This window comes from Lepidochelys kempii, chromosome 1 (assembly GCF_965140285.1).
Source record: "Lepidochelys kempii isolate rLepKem1 chromosome 1, rLepKem1.hap1, whole genome shotgun sequence".
Classification (NCBI taxonomy): Eukaryota; Metazoa; Chordata; order Testudines; family Cheloniidae; genus Lepidochelys; species Lepidochelys kempii.
Window position 1 is genome coordinate 28544622 of NC_136380.1, and position 20664 is coordinate 28565285.

Here is a 20664-nt window from a genome sequence, read left to right on the forward strand (position 1 = left end):
TTTCCCTCTTCCAAGCACTGAGTCTGTATATGTCAAAAGAGAACTTTTAATAAAAGGGAAAGGAAACCAAGCATTAGTTTGGGAAAACATCACAACCACATTCAAAAGCATGCAGTTCTAAGCAAAAACCCAACCCTACAGTGTGTTGGGCACGTGTCCTTTGCCTCAGTTTCCCACCCTCTGGTGGGAAAGTCTAACACATCACTCTCCTCTACCCCACTCACAGTTGGCTGGCCTTGGTTAGCGAAGACTCACTGGAGATGGGGAAGGTTAATTGGTCACTAGAACTCTTTGGGCAGAGTCATACCACCAGATACAAACAACTGTTCCCACCCCCTCTCTCCTGGCTGGGATTTGGCATTTCTACCCTCTGCTTAGCATGTGAGGTTCAGTTTAGGGTGACTCCCTCAATCAGGGTAGGCTAAGCACAGTTCAGCTGCCCTTTACCCATACAGTAAGGGTAACAATATTTTACTACCTCTGTACTCATTGCTAAAATGATTTGTAACCCAGCACCAGACAAAAGTGATCATTTTGGCAAAGCTGCGCCATCATGCTGAGGACCTAGGCAGAGTCAGCATAGAACCTGTGCAAACACGGACTGTTCCTGAAGTCTTTTTCCCTAGCTGATCGTTAGATGTCAGGAGAGCGCTCACGCAGACCCTGCTTGCAGCAGTACAGACTGGCTCACATCATTTCTACCCCGTGCATTGTACTGACATGCATATGGCTGCATTGTCCCAAACAGTATCCGTTAAAACTTGTTGTCTTTTAATTTGGTCTCACTGTGGATGTTACCTGCTGTTCCGCACAGGCGACTTACCCACAGGCCATGTGAACTGAAGGGTTGCTGAACAACATTCTTGCACATGAGAAATAAATGTGGACTAGACTGTGCCTGGCCCTTGCAGAGGTGTGCAGGGCAGGGGAGGGAGGGAAGGGTCTTGCATGGCCTGCATGGGTGACGGGCACAATCGTTCCTGAGCTCAGTGTAGCTCAGAAACTCCTCACTCCGTAAGTCCCACAGCATCCCAAGTGGGGTGGGAAGGTAAAAAAAGAGGTGGATGAGGCAGGGCTATGGCCATGCCCTCCCTCCTCAACAGCCCACCCAGCAGGCTCAACCCAGGGAGAGGAATAATGCGGTGCCCCACAAAGACTGTAGTAGTGGCTGCACTTTGCCTGTCCATGTCCCGGGGGGGGGGGGGCAGAATGCTTGCCAGAGCACCTGTAGTTCCATGTCCTCTCCTAAGTCCAGGGTTGTGCCTTTAAAAGCCTCCCTGGCCCTGCAATTCACAGTTCATAGAATCCTAGAATGTATCCGGGTGGGAAGGGACCTCAGGAGGTCATCTAGTCCAAGCCCCTGCTCAAAGCAGGACCAATCCCCAACTAAAATTGCCAACTTTCACGCAGTCAATAAGCACCCCGACTTTCACAACAATTCAAAAATCAAGCGAATCCCGTTTCAAAACCAGGCCAAAACAAGCCAATCCCTAAATACTCCAACGCTCTATGTGACTCGATTTCCCCCCCCCCCCGGCGTGCAGTCTGGGACTGTGGTGGGCCCGCTGTGCACCCCTGACTCTCTCCCCACCTTGTCCCTGCTTGCCCTTTGCCCCTGTTTGCGCCCCTTTTCCCCCTGCTTGCCAGGAGCTGATTAAAAAAAACAAGAAGCAACAAGCTACAAACCAAACAAGCTACAAGCCAAAAACTAGCCAACAAGCAACTCACAAGCCAATTAAGCCAAAAACAAGCCCAATTTCTGCATTTTTTTTTCTGCAGGTTTGGCATGTCTGCCCTGCATAAATAAATAAATCAATACGGTAATGAACAGCAAGGTTTTGTCCCATAAATTTAAAATAGTAGTGGTAATGCAGCATTTGTGTGATATTCATAAAGGTCGGAGCCATATTTGAGAGTCACCATTTTTTAGTATACATTTATATTATAAAACAGTATATACAACTAAACATAGTAGTAAATGGGGTTTCTGTTTGCCCATACCCTAAACACAGATATAAATAAATCTTGCCCATTTTAAACTTTAAAACCGTCCTTTGCTGTGATGCCTACTAATAATCTTGATGTTGTGGTGTGCTGAGACCAAAGCCTAACATGCTGACCAGTACTCCCCCATCTCTCTACTGTATTAATATGTTGTCTCTTGTCTTATACGTGGATTGTAAGCTCTCTGGGCCATGGACCATCTTTTCATTCTGTATTTGTACAGCATCTAGCACAGTCAGGTCTTGGTCCATGACTGGAACTCCTAGGCGCTGTGAAAACACAAATAGAAAATATTAATAAAAGCAGTAGTACACAAGGAAAATAATTAATCTGCTGTATTATTTTTTAAAATATAGAGAATTTAATGTGGTCACAACAGTTTCTTCAGTCAAATTATTTTGTTTTGTAAAATCAGGGATCAACACACAACTGGAGACATTAATCTTATACTAATACAGTTCTTGATCATTTCATGCTACATAATCTTTATAAGAATCTTCCAGTTTGTCTCTAACCTCTAATAAAAAACAGAAATGTTTTCAGCATCGTTATCAGAGCTTATTTTCGTGGGCCTCAGCCTATTATAACACAGCTTCTCCTCAATGCATATGGTGCACATTTGGTTCTTTACATTTCTGGTTATGAGACCGTAAGATCTGAATTCTATTTTAAAAACTCATAACATGCAACAGTTGTTGGTAAGAACATAAGAATGGCCATACTGGGTCAGACCAAAGATCCATCCAGCCCAGTATCCTGTCTGCCAACAGTGGCCAATGCCAGGTGCCCCAGAGGGAGTGAACCTAGCGGGTAATGATCAAGTGATCTCTCTCCTGCCATCCATCTCCACCCTCTGACAAACAGAGGCGAGGGACACCATTCCTCACCCATCCTGGCTAATAGCCATTAATGGAATTAACCTCCATGAATTATCCAGTTCTCTTTTAAACCCTGTTATAGTCTAGCCTTCACAACCTCCTCGGGCAAGGAGTTCCACAGGTTGACTGTGTGCTGTGTGAGGAACTTCCTTTTATTTGTTTTAAATCTGCTGCCCGTTAATTTCATTTGGTGGCCCCTAGTTCTTATATTATGGGAACAAGTAAATAACTTCCTTATTCACTTTCTCCATACCACTCATGATTTTATATACCACTATCATATTCTCCCTTAGTCTCCTCTTTTCCCAGATGAAAAGTCCTAGTCTCTTTAATCTCTCCATGCGGGACCCATTCCAAATCCCTAATCATTTTAGTTGCCCTTCTCTGAACTTTTTCTAATGCCAGTATATATTTTTTGAGATGAGGAGACCACATCTGTATGCAGTATTCAAGAAGTGGGAGTACCATGGGTTTATATAAGGGCAATAAGATATTCTCAGTCTTACTCTCTATCTCTTTTTAAATTATTCTGAACATCCTGTTCGCTTTTTTGACTGCCGCTGTACGCTGCGTGGATGTCTTCAGAGAACTAGCCTCGATGACTCCAAGATCTCTTTCCTGATTAGTTGTAGCTAAATTAGCCCCCATCATATTGTATGTATAGTTGGGGTTATTTTTTCCAATGTGCATTACTTTACATTTATCCACATTGAATTTCATTTACCATTTTGTTGCCCAGTCACTTAGTTTTGTGAAATCTTTTTGAAGTTCTTCACAGTCTGCTTTGGTCTTAACTATCTTGAGCAGTTTAGTATCGTCTGCAAACTTCGCCACTCACTGTTTACCCCTTTCTCCAGATCATTTATGAACAAGTTGAATGGGATTGGTCCCAGGACTGACCCATAGAAAACACCACTAGTTCCCCCTCTCCATTCTGAAAATTTACCATTTATTCCTACCCTTTCTTCCCTGTCTTTTAACCAGTTCTCAGTCCATGAAAGGATCTTCCCTCTTATCCCATGACAACTTAATTTATGTAAGAGCCTTGGTGAGGGACCTTGTCAAAGGCTTTCTGGAAATCTAAGTACACCATGTCTACTGGATCCCCCTTGTCCACATGTTTGTTGACCCCTTCAAAGAACTCTAATAGATTAGTAAGATGTGATTTCCCTTTACAGAAACCATGTTGACTTTTGCCCAACAATTTATGTTCTTCTGTGTGTCTGACAATTTTATTCTTTACTATTTTTTCAACTAATTTGCCAGGTACTGACGTTAGACTTACCGATCTGTAATTGCTGGGATCACCTCTAGAGCCCGTTTTAAATATTGACGTTACATTAGCTATCTTCCTGTCATTGGGTACAGAAGCTGATTTAAAGGACAGGTTACAAATCATAGTTAATAGTTCCGCAATTGCACATTTGAGTTCTTTCAGAACTCTTGGGTGAATGTCATTTGATCCCGGTGACTTGTTACTGTTAAATTTCTCAATTAATTCCAAAACCTCCTCTAATGACACTTCAATCTGTGACAATTCCTCAGATTTGTCACCTACAAAACTAGTAAAACTGTTTTCTCTCTACTGTTTCAGGGGAAATAAATACATACAGATGGAATGTCCCAGAAAGGTCAGGTCCGGGTTCTTCTGATCCAAACTGCATCAGTTGGGTTTATTATTCAACAGTGAATTTTGTCAAGGTAACTGGGAAGTAGTAACTAAAGGTTGTTATTTTATGTATGGCTTCCTAAACTGGAGCTGGATCCTGCAAACCTTTACTCACTACTTGTGTGAGGTATCAGGGGTAGCCGTGTTAGTCTGGATCCACAAAAACAATAAGGAGTCTGGTGGCACCTTAAAGATTAAAAGATTTATTTGGGCATAAGCTTTCGTGGGTAAAAAACCACTTCTTCAGATGCATGGAGTGAAAATTACAGATGCAGGCATTATTATACTGACACATGAAGAGAAGGGAGTTACCTCACAAGTGGAGAACCAATGTTGAGAGGGCAAATTTGATCACTCGAATAGCCACTCCCAGTCCCTAATCAGGCCCAAATTAATTATATTAAATTTTCAAATGAATTTTAGTTCTGCTGTTTCTCTTTGAAGTCTGTTTCTGAAGTTTTTTTGTTCAAGTATAGCTACTTTGAAATTTGTTATAGAATGTCCAGGAAGATTGAAGTGTTCTCCTACTGGCTTTTGTATGTTTCCATTCCTGATGTCCGATTTGTGTCTATTTATTCTTTTACGTAGGGAGTGTCTGGTTTGGCCAATGTACATGGCAGAGGGGCACTGCTGGCACATGATGGCATATATCACATTGGTAGATGTGCAGGTGAATGAGTCCCTGATGATGTGGCTGATGTGGTTGGGTCCTCTGATGATGTTGCTGGAGTAGATATGGGGACAGAGTAGGCAACGAGATTTGCTACAGGGATTGGTTCCTGGGTTAGTGTTTCTGTGGTGTGGTGTGTAGTTGCTGGTGAGTATTTGCTTCAGGTTGGGGGGCTCTCTGTAAGTGAGGACTGGCCTGTCTCCCAAGGTCTGTGAGAGTGAGGGATCATTTTCCAGGATAGGTTGTAGATCGTTGATAATGTGCTGGAGAGGTTTTAGCTGGGGGCTGTACGTGATGGCTAGTGGTGTTCTGTTATTTTCCTTGTTGGGCCTGTGCTGTAGTAGGTGATTTCTGGGTACCCGTCTCGCTCTGTCAATCTGTTTACTCACTTCCCCAGGTGGGGATTGTAGTTTTAAGAATGCTTGATAAAATAGCGGAACTAAAATTGATTTGCAAATTTAACACCATTAATTTGAGCCTGAATAGGGACTGGGAGTGGCTGGCTCATTACAAAAGCAGCTTTGTCTCTCCTGGAATTGACACCTCCTCATCTATTATTGGGAGTGGACTACATCCACCCTGATACTTGTGTGAGGACTACTGGCATGAGGAAGGGTTTAAAGGACTGGGTAATTCATGCTTTTGAAGATGACAGCTGATGAGTAAGGCTATGTTTTAGTCACAGGTATTTTTAGTAAAAGTCATGGACAGGTTACAGGCAATAAACACAAATTCATGGCCTGTGACCTATCCATGACTTTTATTAAAAATACCTGAGATCAAAACTTGGGCAGGGGGCGGGGGGTGCTCAGGAGGGGAGGGTCTGGAGGTACTGTGGGTACTGGGGGGAGGTTGGAACATGGCCAAGGACCCCACTGGTGCTGGGTGGGAGGGTTGGGGGAGCTGGCAGGGGCTCCCTACCCGGCTCCGTGTCCCTGCAGTTCCTAGGCAGCGGAGGGGCGCAAGCGCCGGCTTCCACAGCTCCCATTGGCCGGGAGCTGCAGCCAATGGGAAATGCGGGCACAGGGCCTGTGGGTGCGGGCAGCGCACGGTGCAGAGCCCCGCCCTGGCCCTTCTGCCACCTAGGAGCTGCGGGGCCATGCCAGTGGGAGCCCTCCACCCCAAGGTAAATGCCCCCCCGCACCCTCCTGCCCCTAGCCCTGAGCCCCCTCCCACACACCCAAACTGCTGCTGCTGCAAAAGTCACCGAGGTCACGGAAAGTCATGGAATCCGTGACTTCCATGACCTCTGTAACAGACTCGCAGCCTTACTGATGATGCATGAGTAAGGCCAAATTCATCTCCATGTACAGTCCATTGAAATCAGGGGAGTTACATCAGGACTAAATTTGGTCCTTTTCAAGGAAAACTTTAGGGCAGTTTGGGTGGAGGTGTGACCTTTGCTTTACTTCATGAAAATCCTTAGAAAGTCATTGTTACCATGTTAGACTTTTGAGTCGACTAAATGCAGCAACAGACAGGCATAAATAGCACACAGAATCATACGCGCTGACTTGTGCTCCTGCTGGTGGGTGCTTGACCCACCTCTGCCCCTGACCCCACCCCGACTCCACCCTTTTCCATGAGGTCCCGCCCCCATTCCAACGCCTTCCCCAAAGTCCCCACCCCAACTCCGCCCCCTCCTTGCCCCTATTCCAACTCCTTCCCCAAATCCCTGCCCCGGCCCTGCCTCTTCCCCACCTCCTTCCCTGAGTGCACCACATTCCTGCTCCTCTCCCCGCCAGCTCCCAGAGCGGCCAAACAGCTGTTTGGCGGCAGCCGGGCAGGAAGCGCTGGGTGGTAGGCGGAGGAGTGGGGACGCGGCGCGCTCAGGGAAGGAGGCAGAGGAGGAGGTGGGGCAGGGAGGAGGAGAGCTTGGCTGCCAGTGGGTGCAGAGCACCCACTAATTTTTCCCCCTGGGTGCTCCAGCCCCAGAGCACCTATGGAGTCGGCGCCTATGCACAGAATAACATGAAGCCAAGAGGAAGAAGGGCTTGTGGTTTACTGATTAGTAATCAGGTGGAAATTTGGATTCCCAGTGCAGACGATCCCCATTCTCCTTTCAGCACCTTGACCCTGTTGCATGGCAGGGGTTGGATTTTCAGAAGAGCTTAGGCACCATTTAGGCACCTTGATGAAGTGGTTTAGGACTCAGAACCTCTCAATGCTCTTGTGAAATTCTGTCTCTTAGGCTGTGTCTACAATCAGAAGTGTGACTGCAGCTAACTGGCTCAAAGAACAATAGCAGTGAAGCCACAGCAGCACAGGCTAGCGGCTCAAGTACGTACCCAATGTCCCAGGTGGGCTCGAACAGCGTGTGCTGCCACAGTTTCACTACTGTTCACTAGCTCAGGAATGTCTTTGGGTGCTGCAGTCATACCTCTGATTGCAGTGTAGAGAGAGCTTTGATTCTTTTGAACTGATGTGTGCTCCGCATGCAGATATCTCCAGGCATTCTTGCCTGGCTCTCCCATGTGCACATTGAATTGAAACAAAATTGGATAGTAAAAAACTGGGTAGTAGAAAACTTTATTATCCATTTTGGGTGTGAGGAATGGAAACTAGATTTTTCATTTACTTCTTACAAGATGGTGGCAGTTACAACTCCTGGAGTTGGAATAATTATTTTTATGTCTATTATTTAAAAGGTTTTATAAAACAGAGATAAATTGGAAGTTTGAGTTTATAGTAGAAAACTATGTTACAGTCCTGACTGTGAAATATAATGCCTGAACTCTAGGAAGCATAGTCATTGTCAGTCATTTCTTTATCCCATGGGAAAATATAAGGTTCTGCTCTAACTGATATATATCTGTATTTATTTCTCAGTTATGTTATGTGAACTATCAACAATTATTAATTTAACCATAGCTCAATGTTATAGTTAATAGCAATATTATGTACTGTGTATAATGTCTTTTTTTAAAATCTAATTGCAGGACACTTACAGTGGTTTGGTTGGGCCGCTAGTAATTTGCAGAAAAGGAATACTAAATGAAAAGGGTTTAAGGAGAGAGATTGATCGTGAATTTGCTCTTCTGTTCATGGTCTTTGATGAAAATGAGTCCTGGTATTTGAATGAAAATATTGAAAAGTATCTGCATAAGTGTCCTGATGACTTTAATCACACCGAGGACTTTCTGGAGGGTAACATCATGCATGGTATGTAGGTTTCATTGGTGGTAGCAGCAGTTTATCCAAGAGACTAATGAATTCTTTTTTTTTTAATATAATCCTTTCAGAAAACTGTCAAATTGGCTTGCAATTACACAATCTTGCTGTACAGTCTTCACAAATGAAGTAGACCAGGTCATTATTGGGCTGGATGGCTACTAAGGAATGAAGGTGCATTCTGGGCGTCAACAAACCTGGAATCATCCAGCAGACTTTGGAGGACTTTGAAAGAAGTTTTCTTAAGAGTTAGTGCTGAATGGCTCAAGACCCTGATAGCTGGAGCATTCAGATATATATTCTTGGTCTTGGGTCACTCGTTAACTTTGTTTTGTAGTTTTTATTTAAGGGCCAAATCCTCTTCCACCACCCTTGTGAGAGTTCTCAGGGCAGAAAAATCAGCCAAACTACCAGTGTATGTGGAGAGGCCATTCCATAACTTCCTGTTATTGCAGAGTTGTGCTCCATGTTGGCATACTTTGCAACAGCATGATCATGACGTTTGGGAACTGGGGGCCAAGTGGCAAGAACCGACTGGCCAAACCTCTGGGTGGGGGAGAGAACAGACTGGATGCTGTAGTACCAGCCATAGAAAAGCCAAGTTTGTGTTTCTGCACATTACTCCCAGTTGGAATGGGATTCCATCCCCACATCCCCCACGTAGGTCCCCTGCACAAAGCCCACTCACTAAGCACTTTATATTAAGACAGGTTAAAACTTGCCTTCTGCATTGCAAAAAACTGCTTATGGTGCTGTGTTGAAATTGAAACGCAAACTGTCTCTTTGCCTGTAACCTTTGAGATGTGAACAACAACTTTAGGAATCCTTTACATTTAAAGGCCTGGGTCTGATTCTCCACCTTCTTGTTTCTTGTGCAGCCATTTGCACTGTTGCAAAGTGACCCTGATTCACCACTTTGTTACTTGTTTTATGCATCCGATGAAGTGAGGTGTAGCTCACGAAAGCTTATGCTCAAATAAATTGGTTAGTCTATAAGGTGCCACTAGTACTCCTTTTCTTTTTGTTTTATGCTGGAATAACTCCATTGGATTTAAATAGACTTACATTGGTACAAAACTGGAGTAATGCATTTATGAATCAGGCCCAGTGAGTGAAAAGTGGGTGTAAAACACTACCAGTGACCTAAGTGAGGGCAGAAGTCTGATTTGGTAATGTTTTACTTCCCATTTTCACCCACTTCACACAGATGTAAGTAATGATTCATGGCAATGGAAAACCCAGTCCTTGGTCTCTGCAAAGAGAAAGCAAGAACAAGTGTTTCTCTTCAGCACCCTCAGCATTCTGTCTCTTTATTCGGCACATTTAGTCCACTAGTGTGAATCACTCTCACTTTGTACTTCTTTCAGCAATTAATGGAAGGGTCTATGACAATCTCCATGGGCTAACAATGAAAGAAGGTGCAAACACAAACTGGTACTTGATAGGAATGGGAAATGAAATCGATATCCATACAGTCCATTTCCATGCAGAGACCTTCATCTTCAAGGTTGGTAAAATCTTTACTTTGCTGTGTGGGAGGTTTAGGTTGGATATTAGGAAAAACTTTTTCACTAGGAGGGTGGTGAAGCACTGGAATGGGTTACCTAGGAAAGTGGTGGAATCTCCTTCCTTAGAGGTTTTTAAGGTCAGGCTTGACAAAGTCCTGGATGGGATGATTTACTTGAGGATTGGTTCTGCTTTGAGCAGGGGGTTGGACTAGATGACCTCATGAGGTCCCTTCCAACCCTGATATTCTATGATTCTACATTTTGATGGAAAACTTTTGCAAAAACTTCTAGCTTCTAGCCTGATCCCACAGCCTTTGTACACACACACATACCATAGGGAGATTTGCATGTGAATACTGCAGAATTAGTTAGAATTTTGTAAAGCTCATGGTTCATATGCCTTTGTATGGTAAAATATAAATGAATATCAATAGCTAAGGTATGTATGTACTACAGGACAATAGAGGATGGTTTACACAAATTGAAGTCAGTGGGAATTTTACCTGCTTATTCTAGGGTTCAGTGAAGCCTCGTGTTCTGTATTTATGTGTTGAAAGAACTATTTAAAGAGCTTGATTTAAAACAAATACCATTGTGTGGTGTTTTAGGGCATCATTGATACTGCTAATGTAGCACGTGAAATCATTTGTATTAATCTGTATTGCTCCGGGGCCCTATCCTCATTGGGCTAGGCACTGTACAAACACATAACAAGGACAGCCTTGCTCCAAAAAGCTTACAGTTTAGTCAGAACATGAATGCATTGTTTCAGGTGTAGTAACAGAAGTCTTCATGATGCTGTTTTGTCCTGCCCCAGACAGATAATGATCACAGAGCAGATGTGTATGACCTTTTCCCTGGGACGTTTCAAACAATCGAACTCATAGCAGATAACCCTGGAACATGGCTTCTGCACTGTCACGTAGCTGACCACATTCATGCTGGCATGGAGACAACTTTTACCATCAGCAAATCAGGTATAGTATTTGAAAATGCCATTTCGTGACTGTGCGCTGTATTACAGTTGTTCAGATAAACAGCAGATGGGTAGAAACATAAGGCTTGGATCAGCACTGCTAGTGTAGGGATCTGTAAATTACTGTATGCTTCCATGCTCCATCAATGTCTGGTTCCAGGGAGCGGACCTACACTGCAGTGTGAACAGGCAGTGTTATCACTGCTGCTTTCTGCAGATTTTAAACCTCTTGGAGATCCACAAGAGCTCCTCGAATGGGTAGTGCTTGAAGGGAACCACTCTTGGGATTGTGCTGATGTTATATCTCCTGTAGGTGGAACTGAAGTTGCTTTCTGTCACCATAACCTGCTCCTGCAACAAGTCTTGCCACCAGGGATTATCACAAGAATTTCTGCTAGCCTAAACCAGATAAGCAACTAGTGAATATGGCGCATAAAGTGTTAGAATTAGAGATGAACAAGATCTATTAGATCACGCAAAAGTGAGATCTAAGACTGAGCTCTATGGTAACCCAGTTAGCTTCCTCAGCTTCTGTTGAAGTCAGCTGAAGATGTAGGTGCTCAGCACTTAAAATCAGGCACCCGGGCCCAGATATACAAAGGTATTTAGATACCTAACTTCCATTGAAATCAGTGGAAGCTTGGAGCTTAAATACTTTTGTGGACCTGGGCCCAGGTTTCTCAAGTTGGGGTCCCAGAAACAGAGGCACCAAAAATTAATGGACACATGACAATTTTAAGCATTACTGCAGCCCTTAAAACTAGGGAGTATTTTATACTGGATTGAGTGTGGCTCTTTAATTAGAGCAGGGGATTGTTAGAGTAAGTTACGACTCCTGTGAATAAGGCTGGCAGAATCGGGTCCTCAGTAACTGGAGTCTTTTGAGCCTTTCTGAGGAGAATCCCTGTAAATGCACAGCACTATCTTTATGTCAAATGGGAGGAGGCGCAGCTTCAGTACATTGTACTTCTGCTCTAAAGTCATACTCTTTTAAACGCCTCTTTACGCACATTAATAGCCTATTTTTATAAATCATTGTCACAGCTTATGACACAAAGTGATTGTTCTGGAATGTTGACTTCATACCTGGCAAATGTAGCCTAAATGTCAGTCTGATCAAGCTCTCATAAGGTGTGGTACAAGTTCATCCAGTGTTGGCCTGGGCTGTTAGCACAGCGAAGAGTTGCCATTTGACTGTGTAGGTCAGCTTTGAGTTTTGGAATCATCCTTAGGTAGATGCTGAGATCCTAGAGTTGTGGCTAGACTGAGAGCTTCCTGTTTCAACACCAATAGAACATGGTACATTTAGCTACTAATGGGAGCTGTTGTATGTTGATTAGGCTGACTGAAAATTTATTGTCAAAACTGTTTTTTTATGGAAAATTGGGGTTTTGACTAAATTAATTTTTTTCGAGGTATCTGTTTTACATAGAAAAGTTCCGTTCTTTTATCGACAAACTGAACACCTGTTTTCAGTCAAACATAAACATATTTTTATTCTGAAATGCTGCCGCACTGCCTCATGGGAATTGTAGTCCAGCTGCTTCATGTTCCCATTGTCTGTGACCCTGGGGGGTTTTCCTGCCAGACTTCATCTACCATATTGTACCATGGCAAGGTGACTTTTATGAGGCACTGTCTCCCCTCATCTAGAAGGGATACCAAGGTGCATCATGGAAGATGTAGCCCTACCAGGTAGCCCAGCATATAGAGGAGAATGAGAGCATGAGGCACTCTAGGGGCATTTTAGAATTGAAATGTTTTGGTGCAGGGACAAATTAGTGTCAAGTTACTTGCCCAAAACTTAAAACTTTCCACAGGAGGAAAAAGCAAATATTTTCCAACCATCTCTAGTGTTGAGCTTCTCTGAAAATATAGCCCTAAAGAAAAGCTGTCTGCTCTTTAAAGGCTGTCTTAAAACAAAAGAAAATTAGAAAAAATGAAGTAAAAACCTATAGCAGGTGAGTTGGAATAACTGGGGAGGGTGATGAAGAATATTAGATACAGACATTGGACCCAGTCCTGCCAGTGAATAATGCCCATTGATTCCAGTGGGAATTGTGAGTACACAGCTCATGCAAAAGCAAGCCCATTTAATGCATGTTGTGCTTGAGAGATTTTCCCATGAAGTCATTTGGAAATCTTACACGCAGAGAACATTTTCATTTCATTTCTGGTAAAAAGACAATTTATAAACTCTTCTCAGGGGGCACATTCTTACATGGAAATATGTTTATCAGGCAAATCCTGCCCACAGCTGGGGTAATGATACTGTGCTCTGGGAATGTCCACAGGGGCTTGGGAAAGAAAGTCTCCCCTGACCTGGTGCTCCACAGCTGCTACAGCACATTCAGTGGCTCCTGTACCCCTCCTCCGTAGGAGATGGAGGAATACACAATGGATTTTGCCAATAGCAATTGTAAGGGTTAAGCCGAAATTCCCCTTCACTGTCGAATGTGAAACCATTCTGTAATTTGCACTTATTCTGGGTGTGAAACTTCTCTTGATCTGAGTGAAAGCATGCAGAACTAATGCAACAGAGATCTCTGCTGTTTATAAGTCAGAGCTGGCAACAACAAGGGCTGGGTTCAGTATCTAGGGGTTCCTTTTCAACAATACAACACAAAACGGTCTTGAGCCCCCACCCAGTGACCTGGGACAATTACACACCACGCCCTGGGTGCCTCTAAGAGGCAATATTTCCTCTCTCGCAAGCACAGAGTCTGAGTGTAGCAAAAAAATAAATAAATAAAAGGAGGGAAGTAACTCAGCATTAAATTGGGGAAGCACCGCAAACAGGGTTCATAAACATAGACCATGAGCAAAAGACGCAACCCCAGGTAAGTTGGGCAGTGTCCTTTTCTCCTCAGGTTCTTAAGTCCAACAACCCAAAAGTCCCTTTAACATGCCCATCCCTTCTCTGCACCCCACTCACAGTTGCTGTCCTTGGTCAGCGCAGGCTCAGAGTTCAGAGGTGCATCTGCAGAGTTCATCTCCTGCCCTGATTGGAGTGGGAGGGCAAGGAGGTACTTTACATGCTCTGCTGCTCAGGCACTCACGCACCACCTCTCTCTGCCAGCTGCTCAATCACCAAGCCTCTCTGGAGGGCTCTGCTCTGGCCCTCTCCACGAGCCACTCTGCCAATCACTGCACCTCTCCACCAGCTAACCTGCTGGCCATCACCAAAATGTCTTCACAGCCCACCACTTAACACAGCTCTCAACAATTGCAATTCTTGGTGAGGGACCCTCACTGCTGTTGTACACTGAGCAGTCTCTTGCATCAGAGACACTATCCCAAAGCAGATCTAATACTTAGACCTAGATATCAGTGATTTCAGTTCTGCAGCATGTAACAAGACTCTCAAGTAAGTCTAAATTAGCTCTTTTATTACATAATGGAGAAAAGAACAGTCAAATAATATCAATGGCCACTAAGCAAGGCCCACACCACCAGATACAAATGTCTATATCCACTTTTTCTTAACTCACTGGGCTGTGGAACCCATGTCCCCTACCTAGTGAGTGCCATTTAGTTCAGGGTGACTCCATCCATAGGGCTATGCCAAGTACAGTTCTGCTGTCCTCGATTCAAGCAAAGATAACAACCCTTTATTACTCCTGCCCCAATAACAAGGGGTCTGGGGATCCAACACCAGCCAAAAGTGATCATTTGGGCAAGCAGTCCCATCATGCTGAGCACCCAGGCTCACCTAGATCAGCTACTGAAGTCCTCTTCCTGCTTACATAAGAAAGGGAAATTTTGCCCTTAAAACTATCCAACTACCCTTGAGCTCTGCACGAAATTTTGTTGGCCTAATCAGAAATTCTATTTGAGTTACCCACGTAGAATAAATGACGCATTCACTGTTTTTTCAGACCACTAAAATCTGCTGCTTTATCCTATTTTCAGCCTAGGTAAGCTTTAATTTTTTTACACAGACAACAACGTTCCTTTAGAAGGAGGAGTAACAACCACAGCATATGACTCAATTAATGTAAAACACCAGGATACTGTAAAGGGTATGGATCCATTTTATTTAAATAATATAAACTTAAGCCGATGGATGTACAGACTTCTCATACGCTATTTCTCGTTTTGACAGGTGGTGACAGAGAAGGAATAAAATTCTTAGGCAAAGCTCTGGGTGCAGGAGAAGCTAGCTCAACACTCATAGCCCTTTTTTCTGTTGGACTTGTTCTTCTGGCAACAGTATTAACCCTCATCATCCTCATCACTTGTCAGAGAAAAAGGACATACTACAGGTCTGTGCAACCCCAGTGTGCGCTCCCAACTGATTCCCTGTAAATCTGTATTTTGGGGACCCTTTCTAGAGCTCTGTTGGATTTCATTGTATATTGTTGGTATATTTGAGGCAAGATATGTTTGTGAAGTTTACAAAGAGAGAGCCCAATCCTGTAGCCGTAAGTCACGTGTGACACAGACTGCAGGCTTAGAACCTGATGACCGTACACTGCTTGTCTTTGCAGCCTGATTCTGCTCTGTTGAAGTCAGTGTGAGTTGTGCCATTGAATTCAATGGGAGCAGGCTCAGACTTAGGGCTAGTGTACACTAGAAGTGCTACATCGGCACAGCTGCATCAATGCAGCTCTGTTGCTGTAGCGCGTCTGGTGACGATGCTCTATGCCAACGGGAGAGCGCTCTCTTGTCGGCAGAATTACTCCACCTCCGTGAGAGCTATGTTGGCGGGAGAGCGTTTCCCATCAATGTAGTGTTACCTGCTTAATTTCAGGACACACCGGCGCTTAGATTGGTCTAACTTGCATCACTCGGGGGGGTGGCTTTTTCACACCCCTGAGCAACGTAAGTTATATCAACATAAGCAGTAGTGTAGACCTGCCCTTATACTTGAGAGGTCCCACTGATATCAATGAGATTGCTCACTTGAGTTAGGCAAGCAGGATTTGGCTTTGAGAGCTGATAAAATGCATTCGGCTTCTGATTCTTTTAATGCTGTAAAGTGTAGCCAAACAATATTATTTTTAGAATTTGAATTGAGTTGCGACTGGAGCAATGAGAAACTCAACAGGGTAGAGGGTTTATGCAAACCTTTTCTCCAGTTTCAGTTCATGTTCATTGTGCTTGGAGATTCTGGTTCAAATAAACAGTAAAACACACTGAGAAACCTAGTCAAACCCACAATAAAGCCCAGACATTTCTTTTTATGCAAACCTATTATTGGCCCTAGATTCCCTCAAAAGATGGACAAGCATCAGTGAACATGTTAACCCACCTGGGTTTACTTTCTAGGGCTCACTGGACTTCCCCTATAGTCAATGTGAGCAGGAGGAGGAGCCTGATCCAAAGCCCACTGAAGTCTATGTAAAGACTCTTATTGACTTCAATAGCTTTGGATCAGGCCACAGACAGTAACTCTTAATGAATCCAAAACAGGTGAGATCTGCATGGCCTTGGTTTTGTAATGAAAATTTTACACAGCTCTAATTTGCAGAATTACTCTCAAATATGTGTACAAACCTATTGACTTTAAAGAGATTTTAACAGAATCTTGTGCTTAATTTGGTCCTGCGTATTACTTTTTATGCTCTCAAGTTCAGTACATCATCTTTGCGTTTCCACTGAGTGCAATGGGTTTGCATGGGTGTATGTGAGGGCAGAATTTGGCCCATAGCCTCTGTGATAAAACAGTTGCTTAATGGGATCTCTATTGGGTAGTGCTATGTTGAACTATTTTCAGTGTGCCAGATTCTGCGTGAGCTAGTGTAAATCTGGAACAAATCAATTGATTCACTGGAGATACTATGGATTGACACAATCTGAGAACAGAATCTGGCCCACTGAATCTACCAAAAGTTTAGGAGTTCTCTTCCTTTACCCTATTAAATGAGATTTCTGTTTTGGGGGCCAAAATTTTAAAGGTTTTTAGGCATCTAATGATGCAGATAGGCATCTGGGATTTTTTTAAAAGCATTTAGCAGCCTAACTACCATTGAATTAGGTAGCAAGGTGCCTATCTGCATCTTTAGGTACCTAAATACCTTTAAAATTCTGGCCCCCAAAACACAGCAAAAATCTGGCCTTGGGTTACTAAAGAGAAAGTCATCTGGTTTTATAACTACTTCTTATTGTGGGCTTGATTCTGTGACCTATACTTACACTGAGTAGTAGCTTACTCCCTGATTTCAATGAGATTACTCAGGAAGTCAAGTACTTACTCAGGCCCGGTCTACACTGGGCAGGAGGGCGATCGATCTAAGTTATGCACCTTCAGCTACGTGAAAAACATAGCTGAAGTCAACATACTTAGATCTACTTACCGCGGTGTCTTCACTGTGGTAAGTAGACGGCTGACACTCCCCCGTCGACACCGGTACTCCGCCGGAGTGAGAAGCGGAAGCGGAGTCGACGGGAGAGTGCTCGGCGGTTGATTTATCGCGTCTAAACTAGACATGATAAATCAATCCCCGCTGTCGATCTAGCGGGTAATGTAGACAAGCCCTCAGTGTTAATAAGGGCATAGAATCAGGCCTTATATATAGTGATACTTTAATGTTTACAGCTCATTTTGAATGACCTATTGTTTATTTCTGCCACAAGGATGTTCATATCACTTACAACCTTGGTGGATGAACTCCAAAACTAAAGCAATCTTTTATCTGTGAAATAATTTAACTGAGTTTGATTTTCAGCATAAACTCGAGTTGGTGCATAATGTCATAATTCCCTTGTAGGGAACTTTACCGACAGTCACTTTGAACATAGGTTAATGGTGTTCTGGATTAATGCCAAGATCACCAACAGATAAAAGGTGTTAAACAAAATCCTTGAGGTGTGGGGTATTTCTCAGTGTTTCCTTGATTCTTTTGTTTTCTTCTGGTTCTTTAAAAGCAAAACAAAAAGCTTTCTAGATAAGAGGTCTGATCTTGCAACCATTACTCATTCAAGAAGTCCTGCAAGAACAATGACTTGTGTGAGTTAAAGTTACAGGACTGGGCTCAGAATTAGGATAGCAATTATAGTCAAAGCTGTTTTATCCGGCATGTTGGGGAAATGGGAGGTGCTGGTAAGTGAAAAATGAGGGTTAAATAAGAGGGAGGGAGTTTGGGTGTGGGAGGGGGGTGCAGGGTGCGGGCGCTGGGAGGGAATTTGGGTGCGGGAGGGGGCTCAGGGCAGGGGTTGGGGCATGGGAGATGGCTCAGTGCAGTGGGGTGGAGCACAGGATGGGGTGCGGGGTGCTGGGTGCTAGATCTAGGGGATGCTCACCTCAAGCAGCTCGCCACAAGTGGCAACCAGTCCTGGCTGCTCGTAGGCGGAGACACGGAAGGCAGCTCCGTGTGCTGCCTCCATCCTGCCCCGAGCACTAGCTCTGCAGCTCCTATTGGCTGGGAACCACAGCCAATGGGAGTTGCGGGGGCAGCACCTGTGGGCGGAGGCAGTGCACAGAGCTGCCTCCTGCGCCTCCACCTAGGAGCAGCTGGGACAGGTCGCCGCTTGTGGGGAGCCACACGAGATGAGCGCCTCCCAGATCTGGCACCCTGCACCGCATCCCATGCCCTAACCCTTTGCCCCGAGCCCCTTCCCACGCCCAAACTCCCTCCCAGAGCCTGCGCTCCACACCCCCTCCTGCACCCCAACCCCCTGCCGTCTCCACGCCAACTGGACTATAAACCAGAATTTCACTGAGGATCAGAAATGCTGGTTTATAGAGCTTTCCAGCTGGTGAAGTGCCGGATAAAACAGCTTTTACTGTACATTGTACCACAAACACTCCTTCAATCATTACTTTTAAAGCTTCCTTTATAGCTGGCTAAACCTAATACCATTCAGGGAACCACAGACATTCTAAACACTAGTTTCTTTCCACTATGTAACCACTAGCATTGAGGTGTCTTGTTCTTTGTTAAATACTATTCATGTGTCCAGAATTCTTGCGTACTATATACAAATAGAGTTAAGGCTTTCACCCATCATGCACCATAAATAAATCAACATTATTTTGGTATTTTTATTTCTGTTTTCCGTATATGTGTTTGATGTTTAAAACAGAATAATAAAATATCTGAATGGTATAATTTAGCCTTTTATATAAGGTTTAAAATTTTAATGTATTAATAATAAAACAATTACCATTTGTATGAACCTTCTGACAGCTTCTTTAATACAGAAACTCTTTTTTATTTGAATTGGGTGGTTGTGGTGGAACAGAGATGAGGTATTCCAAAATGTCTTCAACATAACTGCAAAGCTTCATGCTGTTAGTGTACCAAACATTATAGTTTCACTGTTACCTTGTCCTTCCCCACTTTCCCTCCCTGCTTATTTTTTCTCTCTCACCATATGCTAAGAGTGTAAGCTTTTAGTGGCAGAGTCTGACTTTTTATTGCATGTGTGTACTGCACCTAGCAATATAGGGTTGACTGCCCCAATTTTCTCCAGGAGCTTTGTTAGAATAGCATAGCATTCTCACTTCAGATGCAAATCCCAAACAAGCCCTCAAGGACAGCAGGTCTCCCTGTACCTTCAAATTTTAGGCTGAATATCCGGAAAATGTTTTAATGCTAAGTTCTGTCAGACGTTAGGAAGAAGCCCCTCTCACCAAATCATTTATAGCTGAACTGGAGAATATTTATTTACCTATTCATTGTTTAGCTTGTGGTAATACCCAAAATGTGCAAGGCTCTTTCCAAACAAAAGCAGAGATAGATACCATCCCTGCCTTGTAGTGGATGCTACAATCCTACACTGACAAGGAGGGTGGGTTAGCTGTCTTGTTAGGACCTTGATCCCACAAACATTCTGTGTGTGGAACTTCAGTTGAAGTGAATAGGGTTCTGCATGCCAGAGCACTTGACATCTTGGTCATTTTCATCATTAATTTCTGAGATTTTTATTATGTGAAAGTGGGTTGCCCCTTAAAAATCAATGAACCGGTAACACATGCAGTCTGGTTCCATTGCCTCCTGGGCCCTCTGGCTGTGCAGAAAGCAGGAGTTATCCCATAAACACAAGGGAAAGGAGTTCACTGGATTCAATCCAAAAACAAAAATTCCCACAGAAAGTTAGTGGACCTTTGAAGCCAGAGATCAGATGGTTTAGATGGGAGAATTTTCTTTTCTCTCCCTGTACAAATAAGATATTAACATTCAGTCATAGCTAGTTGCCATTCCACATACTTTCTACTGGGTATTACAGGCTGGAGAGTAGCCAGGTGGCAGTACAAATACAGGATGCAACTTGTAAGAAGCACTGGGAGTAACCCAGGGTTTAATTTGTCATGACAGAGGTGCTGGGGCTCAAGTAATTTTTCTACATTCATAACTGATGCAGCACGCCTAGAGGTGCTGGGGCTCTGAACTGCCAAGTGTAGCGGTGCTGAGGCTCAGCACCTTTTAGCCTAAATTCAGTGCAGGCTGCCACAATTTATCTGTGGAGAATGAATCTGGCCCTCAGAGCTCTACTCTACTCTCCCCCACATGAGATCTCTGGCTTGCTTCTCCGCTCCCACTGCTATAAACCAGGAGTAACTTCACCAAAATCAGTGGAAACTACCTTGGCTTAAAACCATTGTGACTGGAGCATCAGGCCCATTGGCCTCTGATACTGCATCTTTCTACAAGATGGGACAGGCAGGGAGGCCCTCATCCCCATAACCACAAGGAGGAAGATTCACAAGATTGTTTGGGTGGAGGGATGGGGCTTGGGGCACCCACGCCACCAACCCAGACGCTCCTATCTAAGTTAGGGCCACGGGGACGGTTCTAGGGCATGGACCAGATATTGCCCGGGCCACTCCTGGGTGGGCCCAA

General features: G+C 44.0%; 1 protein-coding gene across 1 annotated transcript in view; it reads left to right on the plus strand.

Annotated features, from left to right (window-relative positions):
* The window catches only part of LOC140909014 (pannexin-1), a 117844-nt gene that overhangs the window by 48441 nt on the left and 48739 nt on the right, over nucleotides 1–20664 (plus strand). The window contains exons 15-20 of the mRNA XM_073337319.2: nucleotides 4477–4583; nucleotides 8161–8383; nucleotides 9760–9899; nucleotides 10718–10877; nucleotides 14818–14898; nucleotides 14982–15141. Of these exons, the coding sequence (XP_073193420.2) occupies nucleotides 4477–4583; nucleotides 8161–8383; nucleotides 9760–9899; nucleotides 10718–10877; nucleotides 14818–14898; nucleotides 14982–15141 (871 nt within the window). The remainder of the gene's footprint in view (nucleotides 1–4476; nucleotides 4584–8160; nucleotides 8384–9759; nucleotides 9900–10717; nucleotides 10878–14817; nucleotides 14899–14981; nucleotides 15142–20664) is intronic.